At 38.4% G+C, this 20,779-nt stretch overlaps 1 protein-coding gene across 5 annotated transcripts in view; it reads right to left on the bottom strand.

Moving 5' to 3' along the window:
- The window catches only part of LOC131553528 (gamma-aminobutyric acid receptor subunit alpha-2), a 102,784-nt gene that overhangs the window by 68,329 nt on the left and 13,676 nt on the right, over positions 1–20,779 (bottom strand). For all 5 annotated transcript variants that reach the window (XM_058798258.1, XM_058798256.1, XM_058798259.1 and 2 more), the window contains one exon: positions 5,356–5,423. In XM_058798258.1, coding sequence (XP_058654241.1) covers positions 5,356–5,358 — 3 coding nt within the window. In that variant the 5' untranslated portion in view covers positions 5,359–5,423. The remainder of the gene's footprint in view (positions 1–5,355; positions 5,424–20,779) is intronic.

Genomic DNA, 20,779 nt, shown 5'->3' with positions numbered 1-20,779 from the left:
AAAAAAAATCGACTTTATTCAACTTTTTCTGCTCCTCCGTGAAACTTCCTGTAAGCGCGTTCATGAGTACACTAGCAGAGCACGACGTAAGCACGCCTCAAGTGAGTCATAAACGCGCTTGCAGGAAGTGTCACGGAGGAGCAGAAAAAGTTGAATAAAGTCGATATTTTTTTTTTTTTTCGCACAAAAAGTGTTCTTGTCGCATCATAAAATTCAGATTGCACCTCTGATGGCAGATGGACTGCTTTGACTACGTTTTTCATACTTTTATGGACCTTGACAGTGCAATTTACTATGCAGTCAATGAGACAGTCACAAGCCTCCCGGTTTTCATCTAAAATATCTTAAATTGTGTTCTGAAGATGAACAAAGCTTTTACGGGTTTGGAACAACATGGGGGTAAGTGATTAATGACAAAATTTTCATTTTGGGGTGGAGTATCCCTTTAATACATTAGCAGTGGTGCTTTTCAAAAAAATGACACCTGTACAGATGGCGGCCCTCTGTTGGCAGCAGATAGATAAAACACTGATCAGCTGTTGTGTTATTCACATTTACATTTATGCATTTGGTATGCTTTCCTGCAAAGCGACTTACATTGCACTCAAGGCACATTCCCTGGAAATCAAACCCATGACCCGGCCATAATCTAATGTTTGAGCTGCATTATGAGCCATCGCTAGACATAAAGTAGTCTAAGACTCAGACATCACGTCTAGGGACTGTCTGATGCTCAATGCATACAAAAATAGATCCAATCTCAATGGCTGGTGTCTGTTATTTATTTATTTTTTAAACACTTTGTAATTGCATGTTGACACCGCCAAGAAAATGATTTTCCTATATAGCAGAGCAAGTTTAATTTTTTTTTCTGGATGGAATTTCAGACCACAACATTTACTCACATTTTGTTCTAATTTCAACCATTAGGTACATTACTGTTTAAAAGAAATGAATATGTTTATTCAGTCAGGAAGCATTAACTTGATCAAAAAGGAAAGTAAAGACATTTATGTTACAAAGGCATTCTTTTTCAAATAAATGTTGTTCTTTTGAACTTTCCATTCATCAAAGAATCTCCAATTTTCATAATAAAAGGAATAAGCAGCAAATCAGCATATTATAATGATTTCTGAAGGATCATGTGACACTGAAGCAATGATGCTGAAAATTCAGCTTTGAATTACAGGAATAAATTACATTTTACAATATTTAAATAGAAAAGGGTTATTAAATTGTAAATAATATTTTGTAGTAATATTTCACAATATTACAGCTTTTACTGTATTTTTGATCAAATAAATGACTTTGTTACGCATAATTCACTTTACACAAAACATTAAAATATCTTTCCATCCACATTTTGTATCAGTGTTATTTTAGAATTATATATACATATATGTACCGTATTGTCCCGAATATAAGACGACCCTGATTATAAGACGACCCCCATTTTTCCAGATGTACCTGTTGGAAAAAGGCTTTTTGAAAACCAAATCTTGTTTTTTTTTTTCTCTCTCTGTAAAACACATTTATTCTTAAATTATTTTCATATTGCATATTTTTCCAATTCTAATTTTTGTTTTGAAAGTATGGTAAATACTGGTAAAATGTACCAACAATGACATTGGAAAATTTTGATATACCATTGAAATAACAGGTAGCCCATCTGAATTATGTAACAATTAGGCTATCCAACTCATAGTAGCCTACCAAAATGTTATTATCACTAGACGTGAAATCTTATTGTAGTCTTCAAATCTGGGTACTGTCTTATGTTTTAAAATCACTTACAGAGGAAGTTTGGTCCCATCAGGCTAACATGACAGTCACGATCATGCTGCTGTAAGCTTTTCTTTTTCATTTGTTTTCATTCGTGATCTTTACAACACACATTGCATTACATATTTCATGCAATGCCGTCTTTTGCCATTTAATACCTGCAGACTGCAACCAATAGAAATGCTTCTCTATCGCTGCGCATCCCTCTCCTCACAGCACAGACCGTGAAGGCAGACTGCAGTTGTTGTCATTCATTGTAACGAACAAAGTGTAAAGAGGATGTAAATAATATATTCAGTGTGCAGTGTAGAGAGCTTCATTCATTAAAATGGAAGTTTGTGAGATAGCGACGTACGGAGGGTAACAGCTTTTTAATGATTATAGAGAGTTTGCAAATGTGAAATTGAATTTATACAACAGTTTATACATTTTTGATTTTATACAAAAGTTAATATTAAGTGACTTACATTTTAAGAACACTGTCTATTCTGCTCTATTTCGTCAACAAAAATATAGTTAAAAAACAAAGTCACAGCTGAGCCTCTGCGCAAGTCTTTGACACAGCGCTGTTTCGTTTATGAATGAATCTTTACTTTTGAACAAATCTAGTGAGTCAATGATTCAATGACCCATTCATAAAGAGAGTCACTTGCTTCGTTCCTAAATGAATCAGCCGTTTGAACGAATCGATTGAATGAATGATTCAGTGACAAAGACAGTGACTTGATGCCACCTACTGGCAGTTTCATTTTTAAAGTATAAATTGAGTCATTTAATTCATTGAAATTTATATATTTAAAATATTAATCTCATAACATTGTTATTATGAGATGCATTAATGCCACCTCTGAGTCTTGTCAAACATTTCTTAAATTCTGTAAATATTCCTTAATGCCACGTTTGTGCTCTTCTGTGCCATGCAAAGATGAATTGTTAATGCTGATTTAATTTGACTGGAAACTTATTCTTGCTGATTGTTATTGTTATATCTTATTATTTTAATTGAATTTATTGTGTAGTTAATTTTTTGATAAAAGTTTATATATCTAATTTTTTTGGCACAAAAAATTTAATAAAGTTAGAAAAAAATGGCATTACAAAGGTTAAAAGAAAAAAAAAAACTTCAAGGAGTCAAATATCAATAGGAAGGTTCATTTCTGGGTCATTCCTGGTATTCGGTAATATTTCAGTCCCCCAGAGTTTCTAAAGTGGTGGTTCACCAAAATGAATTGTTAGAAGCTATTCACAAAACTTTGGGATGCCCATTATAATTAATAAAAATAATTATTGCATTTTTATATTTTTAGCATAAAATAATGTCTTATATCTATCTTGAACCAAGCATTTTGTAATGTCCCTTAGAAAATTATTAACAAAATGTGCACAGTGTCTGTGATTTTTGGCAACAATGTAAGCATTTACTTGTGTTCCTTTCTTGTAAAAAATATTTTTTCTAAAAAAATGCAAAATATTGGATAAAAAAAGTAAAGTTATGTCTCTCAGTCTGAACTCAACCCCGTCACACTAACCATTCTTCGCCCATAATAATTTAGTCTCCACTCATATGTGACTTCATCCAGGTCTCTTTAATAGTGCTGCAGAAAATGGTTAGTGGTATCATACTTTTTATTCATATTTTTAAGGCATGTTATAGTCAGGGAGGGTACTGTCAAGCTTAACAACTCAACCCCGTCATGTAAAATTAAGATGGAAAATTATTACTTTTACAACATTTTATTTTCATTCATAAGTATGTACAATGTGTTTATTTTATTGCTGCCATATATTGTCTACTCTCCTACACTACATGAGGAGCAGTGGCCACAACCCCGTCACACTCAACCCCATCACAAATATATGTATTTCTCATTGTGACAGGGTTGAGTTATTTGCTTCATTTATTAATCATTTTAATGAAAAAATATAAAATAGTTATGCTTTCAGTAAATAAATATACTCCAAAATCATGACAACTCATATTTTTGTTTTTAATAGAATTTTTGACATAATATGTCCACTTAAATGTGGACAAGCATCATACATCAGAAATTGTGCCCACATTTGCAGCAGAAAAAAAAAAAAGCTGGAAAAAAACTCAAATTGATAAAAGGTCTTTAATGCCTGAGGTGTGAAAATATTATATTTTGAATATGATATATTAAAATATGATGAATATTTTTTGGAGGTTTGATATGTGTTTAGAAGTTGAATCACATGCAGTTGAAAAAACATGTAGCCTATATTCCAAGTTGAAATGTTACCGAATCCGGAATGACCCTCCTGTCATTGATCAGAAGGTCTGTTCCTATTTTTAATTTAATTTAATTTAATTTTTTTAAGTAGGAGCACTAGTGCTCCTGAAAAGAAATGTAAGCATAGAGTCCTCAAGAATGTAATATTAAAAACTAACTGCAAACGTTTTTGCAACGTAATATGTGTAAATTCACACACGACGTATCTTTAATTTGGCCAGAGTTGCAGGTGCTTGTCTAAACTTGAAAGTTTAGAGAAAATATTAAATACGTTGTTAATAAATGTTATTTATTAACAACGCCCCCTTTCCAAGCTAGAGTCCCCCCAGTGAATTCTGGCCATTTCCACCACTGTATATATATATATATATATATATATTAGTGCTGTCAAACGATTAATCGCGATTAATCGCATCCAAAATAAAAGTTTTTGTTTACATAATATGTGTGTGTACTGTGTATATTTATTATGTTTATATAAATACACACACATGCATGTATATATTTAAGAAAAATATGTTATGTTTATACATTTAAAATATTTGTATTATGGAAATACATAGAAATATTTTCAAAATATATACTGTATGTGTGTGTATTTATATATAAATAATAAACACAGTACACACATATATTATGTAAACAAAACTTTATTTTGATGTGATTAATCATGATCAATCGTTTGACAGCACTATATATATATATATATATATATATATATATATATATATATAGTGAGTCAGTTTTAATTTTCTGTTTTCATTTTAATTTTAGTTAAAGTTTAGTAATTTAGTAAAATGTCAATATATTTTTAGTAATCTTTATTTCAACTTTAGTTATTTTAGTATATCAAGTTGAAATAAAAAAATGTTGCCTTAGTAACTTACTGAAATATATATATATATATATATATATATATATATATATATATATATATATATATATATATATATATAATATTTTATTTCAGTTAACATTTATTTCAAGTGATGAAAATATTTTTAATTTAATATTTTCAATTTCATTTTAGTTATACTACACTATAATTACTATAATAATCCTTATATGTACTTTATGTAACTATTATAACCCTGATGTGTACTTTCTAGTCATTTATTGTACTGTAAATGATTTCAGATTTACTAACTAGCCCTCTACAGGTAAACAATCTGTGGTTGGTCAGGCGGTCTGTTCCTGTCTATGTAGGTGGTTCTTGGCTTGAAAATCTGCGAAGTGCTGGTCCATGACGCTGATAGTGATGGCAAAGGGATGCTATCTGTTCGCCTGTGACAAATAAATGCAAAAAAATTATTCCACTCACCATGTCGGTGTCTGAAACAGGGCCAAAACTGGTGACGTAAATGTCAGTCTTCACTGTGGTAACTCGATCTGGAAAAACAAAAAGAATAGACATCAAAATGACCAGTGTTATTTTTCCAGAGTGCAATGGCAAAATCCTTGACTCATCTACCTTGAAAGGGGCATCTTTGTAAAACCGCATTGTCCAAGAAAATAAATGATTTGTGAATTTCACATTTTCTTTACCGGTTCACTGCAGAAAGAGTATCTTTCTTTCCTAAGATGAAAGCGTGCATTAGGCTGTGGTAAATGTGCTTGCATTCACTGGCCCCGTGCTAGGATGGCTAGTAATCAAATCTTTCTGTTCCTGCTTCAATATATTCATTTTTTCCCCTCCTTTTTTCTGAGCTTTCTTTCTTTCTGGCATTCAAAAGAACTCTTGATATTTCCTCTGCTCGCTGCACTAAACAACACAGGTCCCACAGTAAGTACATTCAGTCAGACAGTGAAATATTAAATACAGAACTACACAAACTATTCAGAACAAAACAGTCTGAGAAATACACACGCGCGCACACACACACACACACATAACTACTGCATTTTTACTGATACTGTAAAACAAAACTCAAAAATCCAGCACAATTTCAGTTTCTGCAGAACTGCACCTGTAAATTCATTTCACTGCAGTTTCCAGGTGAAATAACCACTACTGGCAATAAACCACCAATAATTTTGCTTTAATAATGTTGCTTTTCATATAATTTATTATTACAGGGGCATATTACTGAAGAATAAAGGCTTATTTTCTAGCAGTTCCTTGCATAATCAAATACTATGACCTTAAACACTTGTATATTTTGATGTTTACAACACTTAATCCACTTCAAATGGTGTATGAATACTGTGAAGTCACTTTAAAAAAAGCTCAAAGACTTGTAGATGGAAAAGCAAAACTGGCATGATTGCTTTAGCAAATGCATTTTGATAAACATTTGCTTTTTGATAACATTATCAGTTAGGTTTAGAGTATTTTAAAGCGCAATAGAGCATTAACCTTTCAGCTCCACTCACTGGACATTTAATTTTTGAACCGGCATGTTATATTCCATATATAATGAAACGTTGCCACTACAGGTTGACCGATTGATTGGTTTTGCCGATTAATCGGCACTGATGTTATCAGCAAAAAATGCGTACCGATAGTTTTTCCAGGTTGAGTCCATTGCTTTTGCACTTTTTCTTAATCAGAAGTTCTAAAATAAAAGCGAAAAAGTGTGAGAGTATCATTTCAATGTTATGGTTGATAAATGCTAGGGAATAATTATGTTAATTTCAACATTTACTAATGCATTTTTAAAACTATCAGTTGACTAATCGATTATCGGCCATCTAGTTATCATTATCGGTAAAATCCTTTATTGTTCAACCACTAGTTGCAAGCAATTTTCCCTATAATATGCTGCGTACAAGCAAAAATTAGTTGGGAAAGCCATTTGCTTAAATTCTAGCAAATGCAAAATAATTCTCGGCCAAATTGCTAGAGTTGGTGTGGTATAGAGTTAGAACTTGTAAATGTGGTTTACAGGTTTCAAAGTGAATGATGTGTGCCAAATAAGGCGCTGTAGAAATTGAATACTTTAATGGTTGTGGACAAAATAGCTCAACATGAGAGCCAACGCAAACGCAGTGACATGTGAAATAAAACATCATCATGTTTTGAAGAAGAGTGGCTTGATTAAGTGGTGGAAATAGTGGATGATGGGCACAGAATGTTAACAAAACTCCAAGACATTTACAGTTACTCACAGGTGTAGTAGTGTGCAAACGCTACTACATACAGTAGGGGTGTTAAGACCACTATATAATACAGTTTTTTACAATCGCTATAACGATTTTTTCAATACTTCTAACAATTTTCCTAAACTCTTAATGCACCAACACACCTACAACACACAATTGACAAAACAGTTAATTTCATGCTCAAAATCACACATTGCAAACTAAACTCCAACACTAATTTTCAAATTACAATAACACACTAACACAATACACTACATCTGCCAAAACACTGTAAACATCTCTCAAAACCAAAACAGAATTGCATAGACAGAATTGCTGCAGTAAAGGCTTTATTTGCAACAGGACATTAGAAAAACAAGAAAGAAAACAAGAAGGCAAGAAAACAAAAACAACAAAATGCTAAATAGCTGTCATTTATTATGCGGAAATACAAAATATACGAACAGAAAAAGCCACAGAAGAATTAAAAAAAAAAACAAATAATAATAATCTAATCTGCCCGATCTTCTGTGTTTGGCCACATATTCTCATCCACATCAAATCTGATATCTTCTCTGGCAAGGCATCTTGGGAAGAATCTTTTGGTATGCCTTATCCACCCCTGGTATTGTTCAGCTGTGATGTCTAGGCATGCTGCATCCAGGAGTGAGGGACTAGCCTGTGGATGATGGTCAAAAACCTTCTATCTCCAGGCTAAGAAAAACTCCTCAATGGGGTTGAGGAAACTGGAGTAAAGGGCAAGGAATATATATGGAGTATATTGGCAAGTGGTTTCCCACCTGTCCCTTTTCTACCTCTGGCACCAGTCTTTCATGCAGGTCTTCTAAAACAGGAGAAGGCAGTCGGTGTTGTAGGGGCCAATCTCACATTTATGCAGGAGAGCACTTTTCCTGACAAGATCAGACCAAAGAGGTCCTCTTTTACTGTACATCATATGGTCATGCGATTGAAAGAACCTCAACACCTAAGTGTGTTTCCTAGATGGGAATCAGCTGTAATTACTATATTTGCATAGCTTCAATCATCTGTTTCTCATAAGCAATGGAATAAAATACAAGGGACATATTTGTGTTTCAATTCACAATATGAACAGCTGTTCCCTTTGACTTTAGCCTATAAGTTTGTTTTAGAACATGATGTTATCTGTTCTGATAATTTGAAAATTTGGCAGTAAAATTACATTGTTTTGGTCTTGATTGAGCTTGTGTGTAAAAGAAGTTCAAGCATTTTAAATTTGTGTTAACTGTATGCATTTTGCGTCAAAGCAACAAGAAATGTGTTAATTGTATAGCCAGACGGATGTTGTGCTAACTGTGTTAAGAGTTTAGGAAAATTGTTAAAAGTATTGAAAAAATGGTCATAGCGGTTGTAAAAAACTGTAATTCACATGTTCACTTTTTATTTTATTTTTTTAATACTTATCTTACATATCTCAGTTTAAATGCTTCAGTTTGTTTTCTATGCTATTCTATTGTTTTCTTTAAGTTTCAATGCAGGGCAGCACTCTGTCCCATATGCAGATAAATATCACAATGAATGATATATTCTCATAAATGAGCTCATAAGTTCAAAGTGAGAGCCCAGTGGTCTTCAGTGCTTCTTTAGTGCTTAAAGTGGCGAGTGTATTCTGAGCTTGGAGAGGCTGGTGTGTTATATTAATAGCTGGCTAATGTAGGGGTGGTTTATTCAGCGCTGAGCAGGAGGAGAAAGGCTCGGAGACACCAGGATGCTTTGATGTCTTTTCTGTGGGGTTTTTATTCACTTTATTCTCCTGTTTCACAAACACAAGCTGATAAAAATACTGAGTAATCAGCCGACGACAACAACAATCAAACAAACAAGAATAAATTAAGACTGCTCTTAAAAACAATGTCAATCTCTCTTTCTGTCCGTCTCTGTCACGTCTCTAAAATTGCCCTAATTATACAATGTCGCGCGCTTGTCTGGGCACCGACCCAACGAGGATAGAAAAGAAAAAAAAAAAAAATGCATTGATATTCATCTCTGGCTAGATTTTGCATGCTGTTTCTGCACAGAATCGATAGACTGCTGGGAAAGTATAAAAAGACATAGAAAACATTGAAGTTTATGCAAAACTAGATGTTTTCGTCTTCTCATGTTGTTGCAGTGGTGTTGCTATGCAATTGCGAAGATGTTGGGAGTGGTTTCTTGTTTATTGCTATGAGATTTCTAGATGGTTGCTATAGGGCTGAACATTGATTAAAATAAAACCGAAATGCATTGTGGCTTAGAAAATAAAAACACAAAGACTGCAATATCATGTTCTTTAACACACAAGCAGCTCATTATCTGATGCTTTCAGTGTCTCAACATATCACCTTTTAATCAAATTTGAAATGAAAAGTTTTTAAACCTGTTGCCAATAAAGGAGATGCTTTAAAGGGCTCCCTGCACTTTTTTCCACCAACATAAAAGCTTAATGGTTTGAAACTGAAATTAAGACAAATAAGACACATAAAATAAAATAATTATTAGTATTATTTTATATTTATAGTTACTATTAATAAATATTGCTATTTATACCTTTTTATTTTACAGTAAAAAGGTATTATTACAATAGTATATATTTATTTCCTCTTCGGGAACTCGAGCTGCGTCACAACGCTTTGGGAACGCCCCTGCGTGACCGGCTCTGAATCTGCTGTGTAATCTGTCCAATGGAAGGGCGCGACGTCATAGGCGGGTGACGTCAGAGACCAGGAAGCATAAAAGCACGTGCGGCAAAGCCGGCGTCAGCCTCAAGTCATGAGGAACCGCGCTCTCTGTGTGTCTGTTTCTCTGTTGTATGCAAAACAAGCACTTTCACAGAAATACACAAAACTGCACTCGATGAGACTTGATGAACGTTTCTTGCGCGCTCGGCCGCCACCTCCGCATCGGAGCATACTGAGGTGTGTAGATCGTGGGGAAGACCGTACTCGGCCCGCCTCTTCATTCCCGCGTCTGACTATTATGGGAATGTCACGGGTTTGAATGAGCGCGGCTATAGGGCGATGCCAAAGGTAGAACAGACGCTCGCGAGCTATCTGTCTCCAAATGTGGCATCGTCCTTGAAGGCTCCGGCCCTGCCCACAAAGCCTTTGCGTACAACATCTACGCTCGTGGGCAGGGTGTACTCGGCAGCGGGTCAAGCTGGTGCGTGTCTGCACACAATGTCTGTGTTACAGGCGTACCAAGCTGATCTGCTGAAAGAGCTCGATGAGCGCGAGCAGGTGAGCGCCGATGATATCGCGGAGCTCAGGAGGACCGCTGATTTGTCTCTCCGCGCCACTAAGGAGACCGCCCGTGCCATTGGGCGCTCAATGGCTGCGATGGTGGCAGCAGAGAGACATCTGTGGCTGACCCTGTCGGATATGAAGGACAAGGACAGGGTCTGCCTACTGGATGCCCCGCTCTCGCCTTCTGGCCTGTTCGGCGACGCTGTCAACTCGGTCGTCGACAGGTTTCAGGAGGCGAGGAAGCAAGCGGCGGCGTTCCAGCGGTTCCTCCCTCGTCGCTCTCGGGCTCAGGGGACTGCTGGGCGGGAGCAGCCCTCAACGAGTACCGGCTCCTCATACAGGGAGGCTCAAAAAGAGAGCGTTGCCTCCCGTGCCCCCCCGCGGCGGGGCCAGAAACAGCGCTACTCATCTGGGGCCTCGAAGTCGAAGCCGGATCCGAGGTCCATACTTACGGCCAGGAGGTCCCAGAAGAAAAAGTCCTGACACATGGGGGTGTAGGACTTCGGAGGGCAGACCCCTCTGGGGAAGAGAGACATTACATGGTGCCCATCTCTCCCCAGTGCCCTCGACGCTGCGCTCAGTCCGACACAAGGGGACTGAGACGCGCGTCACCCCTGAGGGGGTCTATAAAACGGATAGTTCGGGCCCCGCTTGGCGGTGCGCCATCACAGGAGTCCGAGCTGCCACCTCTAACACCAGAGGCCAGCCTCGAGAGGCTGGTTCCCTTAGTAGATTATTTAGCAGCATGGAAACGACTGCCAAATGTATCTCAATGGGTCCTGCAGACTATAGAAAAGGGGTATCGAATTCAGTTCGCTTTTTCACCGCCGCGCTTCAGCGCTGGTGGGCCCCGAGCAGGCTCTGGTTATGGAACAAGAAGTGAAAACCCTATTAAAGAAGGAGGCCATCGAGGTGGTTCCTCCTCACGAGAGGGAATCCGGGTTTTACAGCCGGTATTTCATAGTTCCCAAGAAGGATGGAGGGTTGCGTCCGATAATAGATCTGCGCCAACTGAACCGCTCAGCCAGTCAGCTGAAGTTCAAGATGCTCACGCTGAGGCAAGTCGTGTCACAAATCAGGTCCGAGGACTGGTTTGTCACAATAGATCTAAAAGACGCATACTTCCACGTATCCATCCTTCCATGTCACAGGAAGTTCCTAAGGTTCGCTTTTGGGGGCAAAGCATACCAATATCGGGTTCTTCCCTTCGGTCTAGCACTCTCACCCGCACGTTTACAAGGTAGTGGATGCAGCAATAGCTCCATCGGCTTCAGGGCATCTGCATACTAAATTATATCGACGACTGGCTGATTCTAGCTCAGTCGGAGACGGAAGCGGCGAGACATCGAGATGTCGTCCTCGCTCACATGAAACAGTTGGGGTTGAGACTAAACGCCAAGAAAAGTGTGCTTTCTCCGGTACAGAGGACCACTTATTTAGGCGTGGTGTGGGATTCGACCACGATGCAGGCACGAATGTCTCCTGCTCGGATCGAGTCGATCCTCGCGTCAGTCAAGAGAGTGAGAGAAGGCCAGTCACTCACTGTCAAGCAGTTTCAGAGATTGCTGGGTCTGATGGCAGCTGCGTCCAATGTGTTACCATTTGGCCTGCTATACATGAGACCCCTACAGTGGTGGCTCAAAACCAAGGGGTTTTCCCCGAGGGGAAACCCACTTCGCACGATCAGGGTGTCTCGACGATGTGTGCGAACCCTAGACATGTGGAGGAAACCTTGGTTCTTAAATCAGGGCCCGGTGCTGGGAGCTCCGTGTCGCCAGTTGCCGTTAGCGACGGATGCGTCTCTCACCGGTTGGGGAGCAGTCATGAGTGGCCACTCAGCCCGCGGTCTGTGGAGTGGCCGCCATCTCCTATGGCACATCAATTGTCTGGAGATGCTGGCAGTCTATCGAGCACTGAAATATTTCCTCTCAGACATGAGAGGTCACCATGTGTTGGTGCGCACCGACAACACAGCAGTGGTCTCTTACATCAACCACCAGGGGGGTCTGCGTTCGCGCCCATTGTACAAACTGGCACACCAGATCCTCTTGTGGTCCCAGGACAAGTTCCTCTCACTGAGAGCACTGTATATTCCTGGGTATCTGAATGTGGGAGCAGACGTACTGTCGAGACAGGGGCCGAGGTCTGAATGGATGCTTCACCCCGAGGTAGTGAAGCAGATATGGAGAATGTTTTATCAGGCAGAAGTGGACCTCTTCGTGACTCGAGTGAATGCGCAATGTCCCCTCTGGTTCTCTCTAGCTCCTCCAGCTCCCCTGGGACTGGATGCTATGGTACAGGCATGGCCGAGGCTTCGTCTGTACGCCTTTCCCCGATCGCTCTGCTCCCGGGAGTTCTGACGAGTGCGCCGAGACGGTGTTCGCCTGCTGTTAGTAGCCCCGTTCTGGCCGGGCCGAGTATGGTTCTCGGACCTGATTTCCCTCCTAGATGGCTCTCCATGGGAGATTCCCATCAGGAGGGATCTCCTCTCACAAGCAGGGGGCGCCATTCTGCACCCCCGCCCGGAGTTGTGGAAACTGTGGGTGTGGCCCCTGCTGAGGTAGTAGAGACCATTCTCCAATCCAGAGCTCCCTCTACGAGGAAAGTGTACGCCCTGAAGTGGAAATTCTTCACTTCATGGTGCAGAGTTCGCCAGCAAGACCCTGTTAACTGCCCAGTTGGTACAGGCAGTATCTGCAGGCTAGACTCTCTGCAGGGGTATCCCACTCCACATTGAAGGTGCATGTGGCGGCATTATCGGCTTACCACTCACCGTTCGATGGAAACACAGTGGGCAAACACCCCTGGTGACACGCTTCCTCCGCGGTGCACTGAGGATGAGGCCGCCAGTGCGTTCTCGTGTCCCCACGTGGGACCTGCCGGTGGTGCTAGAGGCTCTGTGTAGACCACCTTTCGAGCCCATTGAGGAAATTTCAGATCGTCATCTTACCCTCAAGACTACGTTCTTGTTAGCGATCACTTCTCTAAAGAGAGTGGGTGACCTTCAGGCCCTATCAGTGGCCCCTTCTTATCTCGACTTTGCGCCCGGACTGGCGAAAGCATTTCTGTACCCTCGAGCGGGCTACACCCCTAAGGTCCCCACTACTGCACCACGGCCAATAGTACTGCAGGCCTTCCATCCTCCTCCCTTTCGGGACCCAGACCAGACGAAGCTTAATTGTATGTGTCCTGTGCGAGCACTTGATACATACGTCCACAGAGCTGCCCTGTGGAGAAGGTCGGACCAACTGCTTGTATGCATTGGTCCGCCCAGGAGAGGTCTCCCAGCTACCAAGCAGACTATCAGCCGGTGGATTGTCGAGACAATCACGGCCTGTTACGAGTCTTCTGGCCTCCCCTCGCCTTTGGGGGTTAAGGCACACTCCACTAGAGGTATGGCGGCCTCCAAGGCCTTCTCTGCAGGTGTCCCTATATCAGACATCTGCAACGCTGCGGGTTGGTCCACCCCTTCTACCTTTGTCCGGTTTTACGGCCTAGACATCGGTACGACCCCAGGTTCTTCAGTCCTCTCGTCCTAGTCGTTTATGTTGAGACATACACACAGGGCAGGGACTTGTAAGTCTGGCGGCGTAGGCATCTCGTTCCCAAAGCGTTGTGACGCAGCTCGAGTTCCCGAAGAGGAACGTCTCCAGGTTACACATGTAACCATGGTTCCTTGAGGGAACGAGACGCTGCGTCACGTTGCCATACTTCTGGCATCCCTGCCAGCGCAGTTCTTCATGACTTGAGGCTGACGCCGGCTTTGCCGCACGTGCTTTTATGCTTCCTGGTCTCTGACGTCACCCGCCTATGACGTCGCGCCCTTCCATTGGACAGATTACACAGCAGATTCAGAGCCGGTCACGCAGGGGTGTTCCCAAAGCGTTGTGACGCAGCGTCTCGTTCCCTCAAGGAACCATGGTTACATGCGTAACCTGGAGACGATTTTTATATTTATATTTCTTATTTTCTTTATTAATAATAACAATAATGCTCTTTAATTTTTATTATAGCTCTTTAAGAAAAGGGTCACATTTGATTCACAATCACAATTTTATCAGAAGAGTCACAATTCAATTTTTTTTATGTTCTTTACCAACTCGAGTGTTCACCCTCAAATCTCTATGATATTCTGGTCTTGGGTTCCTCCTTCAGTATAAGTCTATAAGATATTCTTCGTCCATTTACTAGGTGAAAATAAGTCTTTTTTTTGTTTTTCTTAGAAACCTAAACAAGCAGTTTTAATAAAATAAAACAAAAAGCAACAGTAATGATAATGCTAGTCTAGTAATGGTACTAATAATTAAGACTACTCATCTTCAAAACAATGGCTGTCTCACTCTCTTCAATTGCCCTAATTACTCAATGCCATACAAGTGTCTGGGCACCATCCCAACGAGGATAAAAACGGATGAAAAAACAGAGAAATTCCACTGAATTGACATTCCTCTCTGACAGAGAAGAAAGACTGCGGGGAAGGCATAAAAAACCTACTGTTTTAAGTAGCTTTTATAAACCTCAGCTTCTATTGTGCATGGCTATCAGGTGCCATTATTCTGCGGGGTTAGACGGTTGTGTTGTTAGCGGTCTGTGTGTCTGAGTGAATGTAAAGTGGCTCAGCCAGGTCTCAGAGGGACAGGAGAAGGGTTGAGAGACTGTCTGAAATGAGACTGGGGGTGGCGGGGTTGGGGGATGGGGTGTTGAGAGACAAGAGATCAACATTTCAGCTTTTATTTCCAGGTATTTTCATCTGGATCTGATACACAACTTAGAGGACAGCACCTTTTGTTTGAACCCACCCATTGCTCATGTGACCAAAAGTATTGGAACGTGCGACTGACAGGTGTGTTTTGTTGCCCTGGTGTGTCCTATTACACTGATTATTCAAACAATAAATATCACTGAATGTCTGCGCTCAGTTTCAGATTTGGACTTTGCCTGTGCAGACTGCATTTATAGTTAGATGTGGAACCAACATGAAAACCAGAGAGCTGTCTATGGGTGAAAAACAAGGAATGGTGAAGCTGCGAGAAGATGGAAAATCAATCAGAGCCATTGCACAAACATTGGCCATAGCCAGTACAATCATTTGGAATGTCCTGAGGAAGAAAGAAACCACTGGTGTACTAAGTAACAGACCTCAAACAGGTAGACCAAGGAAAACATCAGCAGTTGATGACAGAAACATTGTGACAGCTGTAAAGAAAGACCCTAAAACAACAGCCACAACCTCCAGAGGGCAGGAGTGAAGGTATCACAATCTAATGTTCGCAGAAGACTTCATGAACAAAAGTACAGAGGGTACACCAGAAGAAGCAAACCACTCATTAGCAAGAAGAATAGGAGATGAGCCTCAAAGATTAACCTTTACCAAAGTGATGGAAAGGCTAAAGTTTGGAGAAGAAAAAAGGATCTGCTTATGATCCCAAACATACAAGCTCATCTGAAACACAGTGGAGATAATGCCATGGCTTGGGTTTGCATCGCTTCTTCTGGGATGGGCTCATCAATCTTAATTTATGATGTAACATGACGGCAGCAGCAAAATGAACTCAGCAGTCTACAGAAACATTTTGTCTGCCAATTTACAGAAAGATGCAACCAAACTGATTGGGAAATCCTTCATCATGCAGCAAGATAATGACCCAAGTCTTAGTGCCAAAGCAATAAAGGAGTTCATTAGGGGCAAGAAGTGGAAGGTTTTAGATTGAGCCAATTCAATCTCCAGACTTAAACCCTATAGAGTATGCATTTTACCTGCTAAAGAAGAGACTGAAGGGAGTAACACCCCAAAACTGAAAGAGGCTGCCGTGAAAGAAAAGAAGAATTTCACCAAAGAAGAATGCAAAAGTTTGGTGATGTCAATGGGTCACAGGCTTGATGCAGTTATTGCAAGCAAAGGATTTGCAACTAAATATGGAGTAGAGGTCTGCGCGGGACTGTTTTTTAAGTCCCGCTCCCGCGAGGGTATATCCCGTGAGCAATGGGTGGGTTCAAACAAAAGGTGCTATCTTCTAAGTTGTGTTTATCAGATCCAGATGTGAATACCTTGAAATAAAAGCTGAAATCTCTTGTCTCATATTAATTATATATATATATATATATATATATATATATATATATATATATATATATATACACAGGTGCATCTCAATGAATTAGAATGTCGTGGAAAAGTTCATTTATTTCAGTAATTCAACTCAAATTGTGAAACTCGTGTATTAAATAAATTCAATGCACACAGACTGAAGTAGTTTAAGTCTTTGGTTCTTTTAATTGTGATGATTTTGGCTCACATTTAACAAAAACCCACCAATTCCACTATCTCAACAAATTAGAATACTTCATAAGACCAAAAAAAAAAAAAAAACATTTTTAGTGAATTGTTGGCCTTCTGGAAAGTATGTTCATTTACTGTATATGTACTCAATACTTGGTAGGGGCTCCTTTTGCTTTAATTACTGCCTCAATTCGGCGTGGCATGGAGGTGATTAGTTTGTGGCACTGCTGAGGTGGTATGGAAGCCCAGGTTTCTTTGACAGTGGCCTTCAGCTCATCTGAATTTTTTGGTCTCTTGTTTCTCATTTTCCTCTTGACAATACCCCATAGATTCTCTATGGGGTTCAGGTCTGGTGAGTTTGCTGGCCAGTCAAGCACACCAACACCATGGTCATTTAACCAACTTTTGGTGCTTTTGGCAGTGTGGGCAGGTGCCAAATCCTGCTGGAAAATTAAATCAGCATCTTCAAAAAGCTGGTCAGCAGAAGCAAGCATGAAGTTCTCCAAAATTTCTTGGTAAATGGGTGCAGTGACTTTGGTTTTCAAAAACAACAATGGACCAACACCAGCAGATGACATTGCACCCCAAATCATCACAGACTGTGGAAACTTAACACTGGACTTCATGCAACTTGGGCTATGAGCTTCTCCACCCTTCCTTCAGACTCTAGGACCTTGGTTTCCAAATTAAATACAAAACTTGCTCTCATCTGAAAAGAGGACTTTGGACCACTGAGCAACAGTCCAGTTCTTCTTCTCCTTAGCCCAGGTAAGACGCCTCTGACGTTGTCTGTGGTTCAGGAGTGGCTTAACAAGAGGAATACGACAACTGTAGCCAAATTCCTTGACACGTCTGTGTGTGGTGGCTCTTGATGCCTTGATCCCAGCCTCAGTCCATTCCTTGTGAAGTTCACCCAAATTCTTGAATCGATTTTGCTTGACAATCCTCATAAGGCTGCGGTTCTCTCAGTTGGTTGTGCATCTTTTTCTTCAACACAACTTTCTGTTAGCATGCTTGGATACAGCACTCTGTGAACAGCCAGCTTCTTTGGCAATGAATGTTTGTGGCTTACCCTCCTTGTGAAGGGTATCACTGATTGTCTTCTGGACAACTGTCAGATCAGCAGTCTTCCCCATGATTATGTATCCTAGTGAACCAAACTGAGAGACCATTTTGAAGGCTTAGGAAACCTTTGCAGGTGTTTTGAGTCGATTAGCTGATTGGCATGTCCCCATATTCTAATTTGTTGAGATAGTAAATTGGTGGATTTTTGTTAAATGTGAGCCAAAATCATCACAATTAAAAGAACCAAAGACTTAAACTACTTCAGTTTGTGTGCATTGAATTTATTTAATACATGAGTTTCACAATTTGAGTTGAATTACTGAAATAAATGAACTTTTCCACAACATTCTAATTTATTGAGATGCACCTGTATATATATATATATATCACATGCTTTTGATCAGCTAAGGACAGACAAAAAAAAAAAAAAAAAATGAAGGAAAACTTGTTTTTCCCACATTCTTTATGATCATACAACATTGATATTAGTAATGAAAAATCAAGATTATTATTAATATTTTAAAAATACAGAAATACATTAATGTTGCAATAATACTATTGTAGTGTAAAATAAAAATGAGTATAATAATAAGATAAATAAAATAATCAAGATATTATTTTCAGTTTTACTATTATTATTATTTAACTGTGAAAATAATATCTAAATAACTACGACCACTACTACTACTAATAATAATTTATTATTATTATTAAAATATTTTCAATAAAGAATAAAATCAATAAAGAAATACTTTACTGTTGCAATTACACTACTGTAGTTAAAAATGAGTATTTAATAATAATATGAATAATATGAATAAAAATAGGTAATAACCAAGATATTGTTTTCAATTATAATATTATTTTCAACTGTAAAATTGTATTTAATTATTATTATTATTAATACTACTAATAATAATTAATAATAATAATATTATTATTATTGATTTAGACATGTAAAATGAAATCAGTAAAGAAATTAAAGAAAGAAAAATTGCAGAGAAACCTTAAAGCTTGTTTTTTGTTCATAATAGATTTATAAAATATTCTCACTATTTATTTATTTAATTTTATATGATTACTTGTTTAAAATGTGAGACATAGATAATATGGATAACATTATCACATGTGACACACCAACATTGCCGTCCATAAAACACCTTGCCCTAATCCTTTTACCTCCCCAATTAATGTAAAACAAATCTTTGATTTTCATACATGAACAATAAAACATGAACACATGAGTACATGAAAATCATCTTTGATAGTTTCTGACCTTAGTCCAGACCATTATTAATAGCATACTCTTTTCTCCCTGCTTCACTCTTCTTCTCACACACACTCCTGTTTTGTCTAAACACAAGCATCAATTAATCTACAGTGGCAAACTCAGTTAACAGCCATGACATCAGACACGCCTCCATACCTCCATCTCTCCTTCATTCGTGCTTCCTGTACCCTTAGGTTGCCAGGTGTTCATTCCAAGGATCAATACACATTAGTAAAAGTATCCATGTTCATTTTTCATTGTCTACAAATAAGCCTTTTGTGGCTACAGTGCATTATAACAGTAAAAAAAAGGCAAGCCGCAGATCTATAATTTTTCTTGCGATAGCATTTTCAAAATAGCCCAATGTGTGGGACAAAAAAGAAACCCTGGCAACACTGACAGCTCAATAGGTTTTTGAACAGAGCTTAAATTCCTTTTGTTCACTAGCCAGATCACAGTGAATGATTCAGTTTGATTCATTTTGTGATGCTCTCAGTGTTTGTTTGTTTGTAGCAGAAGGCGACAAAGACTCATCACATGCTACCAACTGCTTTTCAATCTTCATCAACCTATAGAGCAAACATTCTCGATCCTACCCCTCCAATGCAAGAAAACGCTTGCAATGGCAATAACAACACCATGAATTCACCTTGAACTAAATCAATAGCCTCTTGAGGATGAAATGATTATCCAAGTCTGGTTTATGCTTCTTCTAGATGTTCCATTTATTAGGTCATTATATCCTCATTCCAGCAGCACTAAACTCCTCTACACGGCGAGAGATGCTCTTTGATTCGCTCGCAAAAGTTAATCAGCCATAAACATGAACGCTAAAACAACACATTCAGATTTACTGACACATTCATCCATCCTGAGATTGACTGACTGCCGTATTGGATTGAGGAACAGGGGGTTTGTGGGAGTTTGGCCTGAGGAATGATGAGTATATTGACCGCTCGGGCTGTTTTCCCCGGGGTCTGGTGCAGTGAACGGATGGGTGTAACAGAGGACGAAAAAAAAGCATTTATAAACAAACATAATTTACTGATTAACCGTTGTACACACAAGACACAAAAATTAGGTAATTTAAAAGATGAGAAACATCAATGGATCCATTTGGAAATCGATATTTTGACATTATTCTGATATTAAAAGTTTTTAATAATTTAGCATTTCTGATATTGTTAAATGTAATATTTTGGTAACACCATTATTTTGTTAACTATATTGGTTAACATGAATGAGAAATACTGTACTTCTAAAGCAGTTATTATTTTTAGTTAATTTTAACATTTACTAATACGTAATCTAGTATCTGTTAAAATCATTTAATAACCAGTGTTATTTTTGTATCATTTAGATACAGAATTCTTAGTAATATTTTTAATACATTCAATAAATTATTAATACATAACTTATATTATATAAATTAACATATATATAAATGAACATATACATTATATATATATATATATATATATATAAATTAGTTATATTAAATAAGTTGTTATATTAAATAAATTAATATTTAATATAATTTGTCATTAATATTATTATTATTATTATTATAGATGTCTGTACAATTTTTAATAATTTCTTTTTCAATTTTCAGTAATTTTCCATGTTATTTAATATTTTATCTTTAGTTGACTTATTTTTTTTACTTGATGTTTATTTTATGTATAATGACAATTTTTTCATGGTTTTATTTAACAGTTGTATCTTTTAATATTTACTAACCAGTGTTATTTTAGTATCATTTAGATACTATTAGAACTTTTATTCATAT

This window comes from Onychostoma macrolepis, chromosome 14 (assembly GCF_012432095.1).
Source record: "Onychostoma macrolepis isolate SWU-2019 chromosome 14, ASM1243209v1, whole genome shotgun sequence".
Taxonomy (NCBI): Eukaryota; Metazoa; Chordata; class Actinopteri; order Cypriniformes; family Cyprinidae; genus Onychostoma; species Onychostoma macrolepis.
This window is presented reverse-complemented; position numbering and strand designations above follow the sequence as displayed.